This window comes from Notechis scutatus, chromosome 3, assembly GCF_049901735.1.
Source record: "Notechis scutatus isolate UNSWTSFEM ecotype Mainland chromosome 3, rNotScu1.2, whole genome shotgun sequence".
Lineage (NCBI taxonomy): Eukaryota > Metazoa > Chordata > Lepidosauria > Squamata > Elapidae > Notechis > Notechis scutatus.
Window position 1 is genome coordinate 4431340 of NC_142011.1, and position 18021 is coordinate 4449360.

The 18021-nt window shown below is 50.4% G+C and overlaps 1 protein-coding gene across 1 annotated transcript in view; it reads left to right on the forward strand.

Moving 5' to 3' along the window:
* Window positions 1–272: 272 nt before the first annotated feature.
* Window positions 273–18021, forward strand: part of SCRT2 (scratch family transcriptional repressor 2) — a 37438-nt gene continuing 19689 nt past the window's right edge. The window contains exons 1-2 of the mRNA XM_087959026.1: window positions 273–288; window positions 10963–11178. Coding sequence (XP_087815152.1) covers window positions 273–288; window positions 10963–11178 — 232 coding nt within the window. The remainder of the gene's footprint in view (window positions 289–10962; window positions 11179–18021) is intronic.

The window sequence follows — 18021 nt, forward strand, 5'->3', positions numbered from 1 at the left end:
AGATACAAACTCAAGGTAAACCCTTCAAACTCTATTGCAGAAAGTACGACTTCAGCAACTGAGTGGTCAATGCCTGGAATGCCCTACCTGACTCTGTAGTTACATCCTCTAACCCAGGGGTCCCCAACCGCCGGTCCGCGGACCGGTACCGGCCGCGAACAACCCTTACCGGGCCGCTGGTTGCTGGGCGCCGCCATCTTTTTGGTAAAAAGCGCTTCTGGTGAGCTTTTCCGGGTAGAAAGCTCACGAGCGGTGTTTCGTCATAAAAGATGATGGCGCCAACGCTCGGTGAGCTTTTCGGGTAGAAAGCCATTTCTACCCGAAAAAGCTCACCAGAAGCGCTGGCGCCGCCATCTTTTATATGACGAACAGCGCTCGGTGACGTCACCGGAAGCGCCTTTTCGTCATAAAAAGATGGCGGCGCCCAGTTGACGCCGGTACCGGTCATGGGCGCCCAGCTGATGTCGGAACCGGGCCGCGGCGTCGAAAAGGTTGGGGATCCTGCTCTAACCCCCTCACTCCTTTAACCTCAAACCATCCACTATTGACCTCACCCCATTCCCAAGAGGTCTGTAAGGGGTGTGCACCATCGCTGTCCTATTGTCCCCATTCATTCGTACCTATTTCCTGTATTCAGACTCATGTTTATACTTATACCTATTATCTTGTAAATGATTGGCAAATACAATACAATACAATAATAAAATAAAATAAAAAAATACAATACAATAAAATATAATAAAATAAAATAATAAAATAAAATGAATACAATACAATACAATAAAATAATAAAATAAAATAAAATGAATAAAATAATAAAATGAATAAAATAAAAAATGAAATAAAATTAAAAAATAAAGTACAGTAAAATATCATAAAATAAAGTAATAAAATGAAATGAACAAAATACAATACAATAAAATACAATAATAAAATAAAATAAAATGAATAAAATAAAATAAAATAAAATAAAAAATAAAATAAAATAAAATACAATAAAATATAATAAAGTAATAAAATAAAATGAATAAAATACAATAAAATACAATAAAATACAATAAAATAAAATAAAATAAAATAAAATAAAATAATATATAATAAAATAAAATAATAAAATGAAATGAATAAAATACAATACAATAAAATAATAAAATGAATAAAATAATAAAATAAAATAAAATAAAAATAAAGTACAATAAAATAAAAAAAATAAAGTACAATAAAATATAATAAAATAAAGTAATAAAATAAAAAAATAAAGTACAATAAAATATAATAATAATAAAGTAATAAAATAAAATGAATAAAATACAATACAATAAAATACAAAAATAAAATAAAATAAAATAAAATACACTTCTGAGGTCCAAAGTCCCCCCTTTTCACCCACCTGCCTAGTACTTGGCCCTTTCCCAGCCCAGTGGTGGGTGCTATTCTACCTCTGGCCACCAGGGGCCGCCCTCGAGCAGGAAGGCAGAGAGCCCTGGAGGTCTTTGGAGGCACATGGGCCGGGGATAATTAACTCCCCGAGCTAATCAAACCCCCATTTGGGGGCGCCTTTTGTCTGGCAGCAGAAGGCGCCATTGAGATGCAAAGCGAATCCTGCTCTCGCTGGGCGGGGAGGGGGGACACCGCCGCTTCTCCCTGGCTGCAGCTGGCCTGGGACGTGCCAAGCTGGGTCCGATTTGCCAAAGGGGTTGCGACCCCCCGAACTTCAGCACCGGCCTCCCTCGTGAGTGGCGGGGGTGGGGGCGGGGGCGCTTGGTTTCTCTTGCAAGCTTCTCCAGCCCTCTAAGTCCAGACAATCCCAGGTCTAGAGGCGAGTCTCCGTTTTCATTCCCGGCCTGGCGCAGGAATCTCGAGTCTAGTGGTTAGACACACCCTGGCTGCCCAGCCGAGATCCTTTTCCAGGACTGGGGGCGGGGGGGTGTCCCTGGTGGTATTTTTGCAAGGGTTTTGGTTTAAGGGCCCTTTTGATTGGATGTGGACTCGCTGTATGGGTTTGTTTTTTTTAAGCCCGGAGGAGGTATAGCGCTGATGAGGTTCCCTGGTTGGGTAATGAGACGTCTGCAGGAAAAGGGCCAAGTTTAGAGAGCGCAAAGGAATTTACAACACTGAGCTCTCCATAAGTTACAGCTCTCCTGATTCCTCCTCCTTCCTCTCCTCCTCCTCCTTTCCCTCTTCTCCTTCTTCCTCTTCCTCCTCCTTCTTCCTCTGCTCCTCTTCCTCCTCCTCCTCTCCCCTTCTCCTCCTTCCTCTCCTCCTCCTTCTTCTTCCTCTCCTCCTCCTCCTCCTCTCTTCCTCCTTCCTCTTCTTCCTTTCCTCCTCCCTCTCTTCCTTCCTCTCTTCTTCCCCCCTCATCTTCCTCCTCCTCCTTCCTCTCCTCCTCCTCCTCCTTCTTCCTCTCCTCCTCCCTCCTTCTTCCTCTCCTCTTCCTCCTTCTCCTCTCCCCTTTCCTCCTCCTCCTTCCTCTCTTCCTCCCCCTCATCTTCCTCCCCCTCCTCCTCCCTCTCCTTCTTCCTCCTCTCCTCCACCTCCTCCTCTCCTCCTCTTTCCTCTCCTCCTCCTCCCTATCCTTGTTCCTCTCCTCCTCCTCCTCCTCCTCCTCCTCCTCCTCTTTCCTCTCCTCCTCCTCTTTCCTCTCCTCCACCTCCTCCTCCTTCCTCTCCCCCTCCTCCTCCTTCCTCTCTTCCTCCCCCCTCATCTTCCTCTTCCTCCTCCCTCTCCTTCTTCCTCCTCTCCTCCACCTCCTCCTCCTTCCTCTCCTCCTTCTCCTCCTTCCTCTCCTCCTCCTCCTTCTCCTCCTGTCTCCTCCTCCTCCTCTTTCCTCTCCTCCTCCTCCTCCTTCCTCCTCTTCTCCTCCCCTCTGCCAACCTCTCTTCCTTCTAGCACTGAAGATGTTACCTAGTTGGGTTACTGAAACGTCTGCAAGAAAAACCACCCAGCTCCGAGTGATAAAAGACTCCACAGTTCAACCTTGAGCTTCAAATATTCTCTTCCATCCCTACCCTTTTGTGTCACACACCCACGTGCACAGAGCCACAGCCACCCCTGGGCATCCAAGACCTTCAACCTATGGGGACTTAGGACCGATGCTCACACTCAGCCTTTAGCCTCCTCACTATTTTGGGGTTCAGATTTTGAGTGCTTGGCGGGTGCCATTGTATCCTAGGACAGTTGCCACGTTCTGGGAGTCACGCGATTCCTATTGGCAACTTTCCCAACGGACGATAAAGACAGCGAGAGAAAACGGATTCACTTAATGTCTGTGTGGTTCACTTAACAACTGTAGCAATTAATAACCATGGCAAACAAAAACAAAAAGCAGATCATAAAATCAATCAAACCAACTTAAGGAGCCATTGGTGGCGCAGTGGTTACAAGGCAAGCAGTATTGCAGACAAACTCTGCCCGCTGCCAGCAGTTCGAATCTCACCGGGCTCAAGGTTGACTCAGCCTGCCGTCCTTCCGAGGTCAGTAAAACGAGGACCCGGATTGTTGGAGGCTGACTCTGTAAACCGCTTAGAGAGGGCTGTAAATGCACCGTGAAATGTTATATAAGTCTATTGCTATCTATGTTGTATCCAGAGGTGGTGAATTCAGCAGGTTCTGACCAGTTCTGGAGAACCGGTAGCAGAAATTTTGAGTAGTTCGGAGAACCGGCCAATCCCACCTCTGACTGGCCCCGCCAACCCCATCTATTCTTCGCCTCTCAAGTCCCAGCTGATCGGCTGGGTCTCCTTTGGTTGCCCTGCACAGGAGAACGGAGCTGGAAAGCAGGTTAGTGGGGTGGAGAGGGAAGGGGGATTTTGCAGTAACCTTCCCCTGCCACGCCCACCAAGCCCACTAAGCCACACCGTGCCCACTAAGTCACGCCCACAAAACCGGTAGTAAAAATATTTGAATCCCACCACTGGTTGTAGCTCTCTCTTCTCTGTCTATCTACCTCTCTGTCTCTCACTGTTTCTCTCTGACTTTTTCTCTGTCTGTCCATCTCTCTCTCTCTCTCTCTCTCGGGAAAGAAGGAAGGAAGGAAGGAGAGATGGGAAAAAGGGAGGAAGAAAGATGGAAGGAAGGAAGGAAGATTGAAGGAAGATGGATGGATGGATGGATGGATGGATGGATGGATGGAAAGAAGGAAGATTGAAGGATGATGGATAGAAGGAAGGAAGATTGAATGAAGATTGAACAAAGATGGGTGGATCAATGGATGGATGGATGGAAGGAAAGAAAGGAAGGATGGAAGGAAGGAAGGAAGATTGAAAGAAGATGGATGGATGGAAAGAAGGAAGATTGAAGGATGATGGATAGAAGGAAGGAAGGAAGGAGGGAGGGAAGGAAGGAAGGAAGGAAGGAAGGAAGGAAGGAAGGAAGGAAGGAAGGAAGGAAGGAAGGAAGGAAGGAAGGAAGGAGGATAGAATGAAGATTGAACGAAGATGGATGGATGGATGGAAAGAAGGAAGACTGAAGGACAATGAATGGATGGATGGAAGGAAGGAAGGAAGATTGAAGGACAATGGATAGAAGGAAGGAAGATTGAAGGAAGATGGATGGATGGATGGATGGAAAGAAGGAAGATTGAAGGATGATGGATAGAAGGAAGGAAGATTGAATGAAGATTGAACAAAGATGGGTGGATCAATGGATGGATGGATGGAAGGAAGGCAGGAAGGATGGAAGGAAAGAAAGGAAGAAGGAAGGATGGAAGGAAGATTGAAAGAAGATGGATGGATGGAAAGAAGGAAGATTGAAGGATGATGGATAGAAGGAAGGAAGGAGGGAGGGAGGGAGGGAGGGAGGGAGGGAAGGAAGGAAGGAAGGAAGGAAGGAAGGAAGGAAGGAAGGAAGGAAGATAGAATGAAGATTGAACGAAGATGGATGGATGGATGGAAAGAAGGAAGACTGAAGGACAATGAATGGATGGATGGAAGGAAGGAAGGAAGATTGAAGGACAATGGATAGAAGGAAGGAAGATTGAAGGAAGATGGATGGATGGATGGAAAGAAGGAAGACTGAAGGACAATGGATGGATGGATGGATGGATGGATGGATGGATGGAAGGAAGGAAGGAAGATTGAAGGACAATGGATAGAAGGAAGGAAGGAAGATTGAATGAAGATTGAACGAAGATGGATGGATCAATGGATGGATGGATGGAAGGAAGATTGAAGGACAATGGATAGAAGGAAGGAAGGAAGATTGAATGAAGATTGAACGAAGATGGATGGATCAATGGATGGAAGGAAGGAAGGAAGGCAGGAAGGAGGGAAGGAAAGAAAGGAAGAAGGAAGGATGGAAGGAAGGAAGATTGAAGGAAGATGGATGGATAGATGGAAGGAAAGAAGGAAGGGAGGGAGGGAGGAAGATGCAAACAAGATGGAAAGCAGGAAGGAGGAAGACAGCAGGAAGACGGATGAATGGATGGAAGGACGGAGGAGGAATGGATGAAGAAAGGAAGATTTCCAAGCAGCCAGCCAAAGCCACCGACGGCTTCTCTTCCTCTCCTCCCTTCCCTCTCCCGTCCTGGGGGAGTTGCCTGCGCAAACAGATGGAAGGAAGGCAAAAGACGGGGGGGGGGGAGGAAGGGGGGCTGCCCGGGATGCGTGCAGAAGGGGGAGGGAAGGAAGCTCTCCTCGTCCTCGGAACTCCCCCTTCAACAAAGAACCTATCTCGCCCCTCCCCGTTGGCCGTTTGTCTCTCCCCCCCCACACCCCCCTCCGCGCATCTTATCACCAGGCACAGGCCCGGCGGAGACCCCCACGCGAGCCTGGCACAATAGCCCGCCCGAGGTGCGAAGATTAATTGCCCGGAGAAAGGGACCCGGGTGTCACATCCAGCTGCTCGTGGGGGTGGGGGCGGGAGGGGGGAGAGGCGTGTGCGACGGGGACGGGGCTGGGAGGGGGGGGAGGAGGGGGAGGGGGAAAGTGGGGAGGGGGCGGCATAAAGAAGTGTGCAAAAAGTTCATTTTGGACCCAGATGCGCCGCTTGTCAAAACACACACACACACACACACCCATTTGAAAAGGGTTCCTTCCACTCGCGGGGATGGAGATTTGATAGGGTCCGAAGAGAGGAGGAAGTGGAAGGGGGAGACGCCCCCACGCCCCCCACCCCAACTGCCCCCCATTTCCTTGGTGTCGGTTTCACACCTGATTCTGACAAAGGAGCACGGGGGCGGGTGCGGGGGGTTGAGGCTTCTGGTTCGGAAGGCAGTCGATAAATCCTCAAATCCATCCATCACGTTTGGAGGGGCGAGTGGGGGTGGTGTGCGTCTTTTTTTTTTTTAAAAAAAAACTTATGTCTTGCAAAGGGGGGGCGGGAATTGTCCGTGAAGTTGACCGCTGGGGCCGTCCAAGCCGCCGAGCGGCAGCTGCGCTTGCGTCTTACAGAAGAACCGAGTGGATAGGCGCCTTGGAGGTCATCAAGTCCAACCCTCTGCTCAAGCAGGAAATGACCCTATAGATACCATTTCGGACAAATGGATTTGTCCAATCTCTTCTTTAAAAACCTCCAGTATTGGAGAAGGGAGGGAGGGAGGGAGGAAGAGAAGGAAGGGAGAGAGAGGGAGGGTGGGAGGAAAAAGAATAGTGGAATAACACAGTTGGAAGGGACCTTGGAGGTCTTCTAGTCCAACCCCCTGGTTAGGCAGGAAATCCTATATACCATTTCAGACAAACCGGTTGTCCAATCTCTTCTTAAAAACCTTCAGGAAAAGGAAGGAAGCAAGGAAGGAAGGAAGGAAGGAAGGAAGGAAGGAAGGAAGGAAGGAAGGAAGGAAGGAAGGAAGAAAAGGAAGGAAGGAGAATAGGAGAAGCTAACAGCCCAGTTAAGAGGGACCTACCTGAGAAGATTTCCATCCTTTCTTAAAGTGTGCCCCCCCACTTCTAGGGTCCACTGGTGCCCTATTTTAATATCCTGTGTGCATCTTTTAAGTATGGAAGTAATATTTTAATATCCTTCTCTCTTCTCTTTTCTTCTCCTTATTTGATATTTCCTTCTGTCTTCTCTTCTCTCTTCTCTCCTCTCCTCCTCCCTTCTTATTTGATATTTCCTTCTTTCTTCTCTTCTCATTTGATATTTCCTTCTATCTTCTCTTCCCTCCTCTCCTCCTCTCTTCTCCTCCTTCCTTATTTGATGTTTCCTTCTTTCTTCTCTCCTCTTCTCTTCCCCTGCCTTCTTAGTTACTATTTCCTTCTCTCTTCTCTTCTCCTCCTTATTTGCTATTTCCTTCTATCTTCTCTTCTCTTCTCCTCTCCTCCTTCCTTATTTGGTATTTCCTTCTTTCTTCTCTTCTCTTCTCATTTGATATTTCCTTCTATCTTTTCCCTCCTCTCCTCCTCTCTCCTCTCCTCTCCTCCTCTCCTTCCTTATTTGATGTTTCCTTCTCTCTTCTCCTCCTCATTTGCTATTTCCTTCTATCTTCTCTTCTCTTCTCCTCTTCTCTTCTCTTCTCCTCTCCTCCTTCCTTATTTGGTATTTCCTTCTTTCTTCTCTTCTCATTTGATATTTCCTTCTATCTTTTCCCTCCTCTCCTCCTCTCTCCTCTCCTCCTCTCCTTCCTTATTTGATGTTTCCTTCTCTCTTCTCCTTATTTCCTATTTCCTTCTATCTTCTCTTCTCTTCTCTCCTCTCCTCCTCTCTCCACCTTCCTTATTTGCTATTTCCGTCTTTCTTCTCTTCTCATTTGATATTTCCTTCTATCTTCTCTTCCATCCTCTCCTCCTCTCTCTTCTCCTCCTTCCTTCTTATTTGATGTTTCCTCCTTCCTTCTCTCCTGCCCTCTCCTCTCCTGTCTTGTCTTTCCCATGATTTGAGCTTGATGATGAGAAAGTCCACTCTTTGCACTGATTTATGGATGGTGTGGTACGAAGCCAGTGTCAGCTGCCATCATCTGAGGCCTTGCACCAGTATCCCCATCACCCCTAGAACGGAGCTCTTCCAGCTCACCCTCTTCCTTTCCTTCCTTCCCCTTTTCCCAAAGCTTTGTGGACTTCTCAAGAAAGGGTCGATAGCTCCATCGTACCTCAAGCTGGGCATCCCACTCTAGTGCTGAAAACATTCTTAAAGAAACAGCGCTGCATTTGCAAAACTCCTCCCCCCTGGGTTTGACAGTGACTCCCCTTTATGAGGGGAGGTTGATTGCAGACCCCTTGCTGCTCCCCTGGGAAGAGGGGGAAAAAAAACCTCTCCAAATCTCCCCGGGATTAATATCTCTGGGAAAGGGTGCAGTATTTCCTCCTTTTGCCATTGGTGTTGAATCCTTAGCTAAGTGTGGGAAGGACGATGTATTGAATTAGGTTAGTTCCCAGAATTAGTTCCCAGGATTCCCCAGCTGGCACGCATGCTACCTGGGGAATTCTGGGAGTTAGAATAGAATAGAATATATAATAGGAATAGAATATATAATAGAATAGAATAGCAAATAAATAGAACAAAAGAATAGAATAGAATAGAAAATAAGAATAGAATAGATAATAGGAATAGACTAGAATAGCAAATAAAGAATAGAACAAAAGAATAGAATAGAATAGATAATATGAATAGAATAGAAAATAAGAATAGAATAGAAAATAATAGAATAGAAAATAATAGAATAGAATAGATAATAGGAATAGACTAGAATAGCAAATAAAGAATAGAACAAAAGAATAGAATAGAACAGAATAGAATAGAAAATAAGAATAGAATAGAAAATAAGAATAGAATAGAATAGATAATAGGAATAGACTAGAATAGCAAATAAAGAATAGAACAAAAGAATAGAATAGAACAGAATAGAATATATAATAAGAAGAGAAGAGAAAATAAAAATAGAATAGAAAATAAAAATAGAATAGAATAGAATAGAATAGAATAGAATAGATAATAGGAATAGACTAGGATAGCAAATAAAGAATAGAACAACAGAATAGAATAGATAATATGAATAGAATATATAATAAGAACAGAATAGAAAATAAGAATAGAATAGAATAGAATAGAATAGCAGAGCTGGGAGGGACCTTGGGGGTCTTTTAGTCCAACCCCCTGCCTGGGCAGGAAACCCTTCAGACAAACGGTTATCCAAACTCTTCTTAAATATTTTCCGTGTTGGAGAATTCACAACTTCTGGAGGCAAGTTGTCCCACTGATTATTATTATTCTCACTGTCAGGAAATTTCTCCTTCATTTTAACTTGCTTCTCTCCTTGACGAGTTTCCACCCGTTGCTTCTTGTCCTGCCTTCAGGGGCTTCGGGGAATAGCTTGACTCCCCTCTTCTTTGGGGCAGCCCCTCAAATATTGGAAGACTGCTATCCGTCCACCCCCTCTTAAACTTGCAAGCGTGAACCAACGCTGGGTGAGGAAACTGAAGATAAAGGGAGAAAATTCTTAAGGCATTTGTGGGTTTAAAAAAAGAAAACAATTACAGAGAAAAAGGCGCCGTAAACCATGTTTGTATCCTAACGAGGAATATGAGCTGGATTGCTGATGTCACAACTCAGCTCAACCCCAGAGAGCTCCCCCATAAAGGGATAATAAGCCAAGGATGTCCAGCCTTGGCCACTTTAAGACTTGTGGACTTCAACCCCCAGAATGGCTGGCTGTGGGGAATTCTGGGAGTTGAAGTCCACAGGTCTTAAAGTTGAACACCTCTGGGGTAAACTAAAGACACACACACACCCAAAGCCACAGCCTTTTCCCCTTCTCCTCCTCCTCCTCCTGCCTCTCCAAATGTCACCTAGAGTCTTTTGAACCCCCTCGGAGGAAGTAGCCCACCCTCTAACATCAGGTTCAAGAATTCCCTACCCACTTCCGGTCTTAAACCGTGGGGAGCTTTGCCTTCGAGACAAAGCAAGGAGGGGCGAGGGAAGGAGGAAGGAGGGAGGATGCAAGGGAACGAGGAAAAGGAGACCCCCTTCCCCCTTCCCCATTCTCTTCCTCTCCTCCCCCGCGCGCCCCTCCGCCCTCCCCGTCGTCCTCAGACACGTGTCTCCATTGTTCTTGCCTTTGGCTGGACCCAAAGAAGGGGAGGGCGCGAGAGTTAATCGTCTCTTCTCTGGGAGGGAAAAGACGACCCCCCCCCCCCGAAGGAGGGCGGGATGCTGGGAGGCGGAGGAATTTGGGGTGAAGAGGAGTGCGGAATAGCTGCCAATGGGGGACCCCACCTCCTCTGGGGTCCTGAGCAGAGAAGAAGGGGAGCAGAGGGACGTATTGGGAGGGTCGGTGGTCCCTTCCTTCCTTCCTTCCTTCCTTCCTTCCTTCCTTCCTTCCTTCCTTCCTTCCTTCCTTCCCTCGGCCTTATTCCAAGCCCCGGAGCCGAGGGTCCTTGCCATGTGCTGGCCATGCGTGGATTCTTCCGTGGGTGGGGGGCGTTTGGGGGAGGGGGGAGAGGGGAGACGATAAAGCAAGCGTAGCTAACTTGGGACCCTGGCCTCGCCGCCCGCCCCGAGGCGAGCGTTGTGGGACTCTGCGGGTGGGCGCCGCAGTGTTAAACAGATGGGCTGGGGAACACTCCCCTCCCTCCCTCCCTCCTGCCGAACCAATATTCTCCTCTTCTCTCTCTTTTTTTCCGCTCTGTCACTTTCACCCTTTCGCTTTTCACGCCCCCCCCGCCGCCGCTGCAGGTTTCCTCTCCACTCCATCCTCCCCATCCCCCACGCCGGCGCCCCGTCCTCCTCCGGCTCAGCAGGGGCCTCCCCTCCCTCCTTCTTCTCCTTCCTTCCTCTCCCCTCCCTCCCCGCAAATCCTGGGGAGCCTTGATGGATGAAAGGGGCCGAAGCCCCCCCCCCGCTCGCTGCCAAAGGAGAGAGAGGGAGGGAGGTGGAGCGAAGGAAGAGCCGGAGCGTGTTGCTGACCTCAGCGATTCCCCGCAGCCTGCGCCCTCTCCCCCTTCCTCCACTTTCCTTTCGGCCCCTCCCCTTCTCCTCCTTTCCTCCCCCCGCCCCCGCTCGCCTCCCCTCCCGCCCCGCCCACTCGGGCAGCCGCTGCGGAGCTGTCCGAAGTGCTGAAACGGACCGGGCTCGGCCAGCGCTCTTCGCCTCGCCATGCCTCGCTCTTTCTTGGTCAAGAAGGTCAAAGCGGACGCCGTCTTCCAAGCCGGGTCGGGTCCGTCACCCCGCCGCCTTATCCTCCGCGGGAAACTTCCTACCCCGGGTGGGCGGGATCCGCGAGAGCCGGAGACCCCGGCCCGAAAGACGGTAAGCAGAGGCCGGCGCCTTCAGGACGCTCGTTGCGGGGGGTTGGGGGTTGGGAGAGGGGTTCGGTGGGCGGGGGAAGGGGGACCGGTAAAAGTGGGATGGAGGTGGGAGGGGGTCGTCGGGAAGGTTATGGACTAGAGAAAGCCGGTCGTGTTGCGTTTGCTGGTGAAAGTCGGGGCGGGGGTTCCCTCTGTTTCTCTTGGCTCAGGAGGAGGAGAGGAGGAGGAAGAGGGAGAGGAGGAGGGAGGAGGAGGGAGGAGGAGGGAGGGAAGGAAGAAGAGGTGCGAGAAGAGGAGGAGGAGGGAGAGGAGGGGAGGAAGATGAAGGGGAGGAGGGGGAGGAGGAGGGAAAGGAGGAGGGAGAGGGGAGGAGGAGAGGAGGAGGAGGGAGGAGGAGAGGAAGAGGTGCAGAGGAGGAGGGAGAGGAGGAAGGAAAGGAGGAGAAGAGGGGGAGCAGGAGGAGGAGGAGGAGGAGGAGGAGGGAGGAGGAGGAGAAGGGAGAGGAGGGAGGAAGAGGAGGGGGATTGGGTCCCGGTTTCTCTTGATGGGATGGGGGCTTCCAAAATGAACAACCTTTCTCCTCCCCCCACCCTTCCTGCAATGTGTACTGGAGAGGCTCTTCCACACACACACACAACTTCAGGTTATAAATCGCCCGTCCGGGGAAAATCCCTCCGGGATCGTAGCGGCGGCGCGAAAAGGTCAATGCGACACTCCGTAGCCCGCGCGGGATCCTTTGCTGGGATGGGGAGGGACCTGGTGGGAACTCAGCCCTGAAGGACGGGAGAACATCTCAGGGCGGGGGGTGGGTGTGTGGGGGAGGAGGGGTTGAAGCTTACGTCGCCTCCGAGCCCCGGGGAGCCTTGGGGTGGGGGGTGGGGAGCCGTCAATCTCTCCCCGACGAACTACAAGGCGCATCGGGCTCAAGGAATGAGTTGAGCGGCCTCCCGCGATAGGTCTTTTGGGGGCGAATCGGGACAAAGCAAAGAGAAGGGAGAATAAATCAGAACAGCGTCGGGGCTCTGCTCTTTGGCTTTAATTAAAGGAGGAGGAGGAGGAGGTGGGTTAATCTTGGAAAGTGTCCCGTTTCAGGAGGAGGCTAGAAAAGAGAGGTGAACAGCTGGCACAGGAGCCCTTGCTGGGAACGTGTGCATTCACACAACACGCAGGACGAGGCCCGAAGGAAGCCACTGCCTGCCCATAAAGTCTGGAGAAAGGACTGCAGGGTCAGTCCATCTGGTTGGTCGTTGGTGGCTCAGGGGCTGGGGGAGTCTTTTTAAAAGGGAGGGAAAGGGGTTGTGTGGACACACACAACCGGTCTTGTTCCCCTCCTGAGGGGAAGGGGTGGAGGAGAAGGGAGGGTGAGAGAAAGGCTGAGATTCCTCCCCTGTGTCTTGGTTCCTCTGGTAGAGACCAGGATCAATTCAAAGTTCGCAGTCTACAAAAACGAGATTTAAGAGATTAACAGAGTTGGCAGGGACCTGGTGGGTCATCTAGTCCAACCCCCCCCCAAAGCAGGAGACCCTACACCATTTCTGACAGAGGCCACTCCAGTCTCTTCTTGAAAGCCTCAAGTGATGACGCTCCAACAACTTAACAGATTACAGATAATCAGAGTTGGAAGGGACCTTGCAGATCATCTAGTCCAACCCCCGCCCAAGCAGGTGACCCTACACCATTTCTGACCAATGGCAGTCCAGTCTCTTTTTGAAAGCCTCCAGGGATGAAGTTCCCACAACTTCCGAAGGCAACTTCTGTTCCATGGGTTGATGGTTCTCACCGTCAAAAAGTTTCTCCTTATTTCCAGGTTGAATCTCTCCTTGTTCAGTTTCCATCCATTATTATTTGTCTGGCCTTTTGGAAAATAGTTTGACCCCTTCCTCCTCTCTGAGGCAGCCCCTCAAATATTGGAAGACTGCTAACATTGGAAGAGGGGAGGGAGGAGGGAGAGGGAGAGAGGAGGGGGAGAGAGGGAGGGAGGTAGAGAGAGAGGAGGGAAGGAGAGAGAGAGAGAGGGAGGGAGGGAGAGGGAGAGGGGGGAGGAGGGAGGGAGAGAGAGGGGGAGAGAGGGAGGGAGGGAGGGAGAGAGAAGAGGGAGGGAGAGAGAGGAGGGAGGGAGAGAGGGAGAGAGGGAGGGAGGGAGAGAGGGAGGGAGGGAAGAAGAGGGAGAGGGAGAGACAGAGAGGGAGGGAGGGAGAGGGAGGGAGAGAGAGAGGGGTGGGAGAGAGGTAGAGAGGGGAGGGAGGGAGAGGGAGGGAGGGAAGAAGAGGGAGAGGGAGAGACAGAGAGAGGGAGGGAGGGAGAGGGAGGGAGGGAGAGAGAGGGAGGGAGAGAGAGGGAGGGAGAGAGGTAGAGAGAGAGAGAGAGAGGGAGGGCTTTGTTCCCACAGCATCCTTAACTAAGTTGCCTGCAGCTGCATTCACAAGCTTGCTTACCCTGGATGGGCCTTCATCCTGGTTGTGGTTTATTTGCAAAAGTGCTTTTTAACCTTGGTGGTGATTGTTAGCTTAACCTTAATTTATTGGGCAAACTCTGTGCCTGGTTTTTGGAGGACAGCTGGAACACTGGTAGTTTTGGCAAGCAGGTTTTCATGAGTTGTGTGAATGGGGCCAATTGGGGCTGGCTGGGGGTGGCTTTCAGGCTCTTGATATCAGGTCTGGTTGTTGATTCCAAAAGAATCTTTTTCAGTCCCAATTTTGCAACACACGCAGGCCGGTTTTGGGGGGCGAGTCCGTGCGTTGTCCTGCTGTGATTGTGTCTTTTAAGTATGGAAAATAATGCGCTTTTAAAAATTATTATTTGGCTCTTTTAAGAGGATTGTCCCAGGCGTTAGAAAGGAAAAATGCCCTCAAAGTGCCCTAGCAATGTTGTGTGATTTCACAAAAGTTGGAACTTTACAAATGTCTTCCCAACTAGGTACCTTGTAAGGCTGTCAATAGCACTTAGACTTATATACTGCTTTATAGTGCTTTCCAGCCCTCTCTAAGTTCGGTTTACAGAGTCAGCCTCGCCCCTGAAACCATCTGGGTCCTCATTTGACCCACCTCGGAAGGATGGCTGAGTCAGCCTTTTGGAAGGAAGGAAGGAAGGAAGGAAGGAGGGAGGGAGGGAGGGTAGAAAGGGAGGGTAGAAAGGGAGGTAGAAAGGGAGGGAGGGTAGAAAGGAAGGAAGGAAGGAAGGAAGGAAGGAAGGAGGAGGGGAGGGAGGGTAGAAAGGGAGGAGTAGAAAGGGAGGGAGGGTAGAAAGGGAGGGAGGGTAGAAAGGAAGGAAGGAAGGAAGGAAGGAAGGAAGAAGGAAGGAAGGAAGGAAGGAAGGAAGGAAGGAAGGAAGGAAGGAAGGAAGAACTTATAGCATTGACTTATATACCGCTCATGGTGCTTTCCCAGCCCTCTCTAAGCGGTTTTACAGAGTCAGCCTCTTGCCCCCAACAATCTGGTCCTCATTTGACCCACCTCGAAGGAGGGCTGAGTCAGCCTTTGGAAGGAAGGAAGGAAGGAAGGAAGGAAGGAAGGAAGGAAGGAAGGAAGGAAGGAAGGAAGGAAGGAAGGAAGGAAGGAAGGGAGGAGGGAGGGAGGGAGGGGGAGGGAGGGAGGAAGGAAGGAAGGAAGGAAGGAAGGAAGGAAGGAAGGAAGGGAAGGAGGGAGGAAGGAAGGAAGGAAGGAAGGAAGGAAGGAAGGAAGGAAGGAAGGAACCCACCCTCTCTAAGCAGTTTACAGAGTCAGCCTCTTGCCCCCCAACAATCTGGGTCCTCATTTGACCCACCTCGGAAGGAGGGAAGGCTGAGGTTGACTGGTGGGATTTGAACTGCCAAATTGTAGGCAGCTGGCTGCAGCAGAAGCAGTTTGCAGTACTGCACTCTCACCACTGCATCACAGGGGCTCCTTATAGAATTGCTTAGTTTATACAATTACAATCCAATGCTAAGATTGCCAGCATAGATAGAAACACTGCGACTGTAGCCCAACACTAGACAGTTTGGTCTAGTGGTTAAAGCATTACGCTTGAAATCAGGAGACTGTAAGTTCTGGTTCTAGACATGAAAGACGGCTGTGTGACTTTGGGCCAATCACCAGGAGACAGTGAGTTCTAGTACCGCCTTAGGCATGAAAGACAGCTGGGTGACATTGGGCCAATCACCAGGAGACGGTGAGTTGTAGTCCTGCTGGGTGACATTGGGCCAATCACCAGGAGACTGTGAGTTCTAGTCCTGCTGGGTGACATTGGGCCAATCACCAGGAGACGGTGAGTTCTAGTCCCACCTTAGGCATGAAAGACAGCTGGGTGACATTGGGCCAATCACCAGGAGACTGTGAGTTCTAGTCCTGCTGGGTGACGTTGGGCCAATCACCAGGAGACAGTGAGTTGTAGTCCTGCTGGGTGTCATTGGGCCAATCACCAGGAGACGGTGAGTTCTAGTCCTGCTAGGTGTCATTGGGCCAATCACCAGGAGACAGTGAGTTCTAGTCCTGCTGGGTGTCATTGGGCCAATCACCAGGAGACAGTGAGTTCTAGTCCCACCTTTGGCATGAAAGACAGCTGGGTGACATTGGGCCAATCACCAGGAGACGGTGAGTTCTAGTACCGCCTTAGGCATGAAAGACAGCTGGGTGACATTGGGCCAATCACCAGGAGACTGTGAGTTCTAGTCCTGCTGGGTGACATTGGGCCAATCACCAGGAGACGTGAGTTCTAGTCCCACCTTAGGCATGAAAGACAGCTGGGTGACATTGGGCCAATCACCAGGAGACTTTGAGTTGTAGTCCTGCTGGGTGACATTGGGCCAATCACCAGGAGACAGTGAGTTCTAGTCCTGCTGGGTGTCATTGGGCCAATCACCAGGAGACGGTGAGTTGTAGTCCTGCTGGGTGACATTGGGCCAATCACCAGGAGACTGTGAGTTCTAGTCCTGCTGGGTGACATTGGGCCAATCACCAGGAGACAGTGAGTTGTAGTCCTGCTGGGTGTCATTGGGCCAATCACCAGGAGACGGTGAGTTCTAGTCCTGCTGGGTGACATTGGGCCAATCACCAGGAGACAGTGAGTTCTAGTCCTGCTGGGTGACATTGGGCCAATCACCAGGAGACGGTGAGTTCTAGTCCTGCTGGGTGACATTGGGCCAATCACCAGGAGACGGTGAGTTGTAGTCCTGCTGGGTGACATTGGGCCAATCACCAGGAGACTGTGAGTTCTAGTCCTGCTGGGTGACATTGGGCCAATCACCAGGAGACAGTGAGTTCTAGTCCCACCTTTGGCATGAAAGACAGCTGGGTGACATTGGGCCAATCACCAGGAGACGGTGAGTTGTAGTCCTGCTGGGTGACATTGGGCCAATCACCAGGAGACGGTGAGTTGTAGTCCTGCTGGGTGACATTGGGCCAATCACCAGGAGACAGTGAGTTCTAGTCCTGCTGGGTGTCATTGGGCCAATCACCAGGAGACAGTGAGTTCTAGTCCTGCTGGGTGACATTGGGCCAATCACCAGGGAGACAGTGAGTTCTAGTCCCACCTTTGGCATGAAAGACAGCTGGGTGACATTGGGCCAATCACCAGGAGACGGTGAGTTGTAGTCCTGCTGGGTGACATTGGGCCAATCACCAGGAGACAGTGAGTTGTAGTCCTGCTGGGTGTCATTGGGCCAATCACCAGGAGACGGTGAGTTCTAGTCCTGCTAGGTGTCATTGGGCCAATCACCAGGAGACAGTGAGTTCTAGTCCCACCTTTGGTATGAAAGACAGCTGGGTGACATTGGGCCAATCACCAGGAGACGGTGAGTTGTAGTCCTGCTGGGTGACATTGGGCCAATCACCAGGAGACAGTGAGTTCTAGTCCTGCTGGGTGACATTGGGCCAATCACCAGGAGACGGTGAGTTCTAGTCCTGCTGGGTGTCATTGGGCCAATCACCAGGAGACAGTGAGTTCTAGTCCCGCCTTAGCCATGAAAGCCAGCTGGGTGACATTGGGCCAATCACCAGGAGACTGTGAGTTCTAGTCCTGCTGGGTGACATTGGGCCAATCACCAGGAGACAGTGAGTTCTAGTCCTGCTGGGTGTCATTGGGCCAATTACCAGGAGACTGTGAGTTCTAGTCCTGCTGGGTGACATTGGGCCAATCACCAGGAGACTGTGAGTTCTAGTCCCGCCTTAGGCATGAAAGACAACTGGGTGACATTGGGCCAATCACCAGGAGACTGTGAGTTCTAGTCCCGCCTTAGCCATGAAAGCCAGCTGGGTGACATTGGGCCAATCACCAGGAGACAGTGAGTTCTAGTCCCACCTTTGGCATGAAAGACAGCTGGGTGACATTGGGCCAATCACCAGGAGACGGTGAGTTGTAGTCCTGCTGGGTGACATTGGGCCAATCACCAGGAGACAGTGAGTTGTAGTCCTGCTGGGTGTCATTGGGCCAATCACCAGGAGACAGTGAGTTCTAGTCCTGCTGGGTGTCATTGGGCCAATCACCAGGAGACAGTGAGTTCTAGTCCCACCTTTGGTATGAAAGACAGCTGGGTGACATTGGGCCAATCACCAGGAGACGGTGAGTTGTAGTCCTGCTGGGTGACATTGGGCCAATCACCAGGAGACGGTGAGTTGTAGTCCTGCTGGGTGACATTGGGCCAATCACCAGGAGACAGTGAGTTCTAGTCCTGCTGGGTGACATTGGGCCAATCACCAGGAGACGGTGAGTTGTAGTCCTGCTGGGTGACATTGGGCCAATCACCAGGAGACAGTGAGTTCTAGTCCTGCCATTAGCCAATCACCAGGAGCCGGTGAGTTCTGTCCTGCTAGGTGACATTGGGCCAATCACCAGGAGACAGTGAGTTCTAGTCCTGCTGGGTGTCATTGGG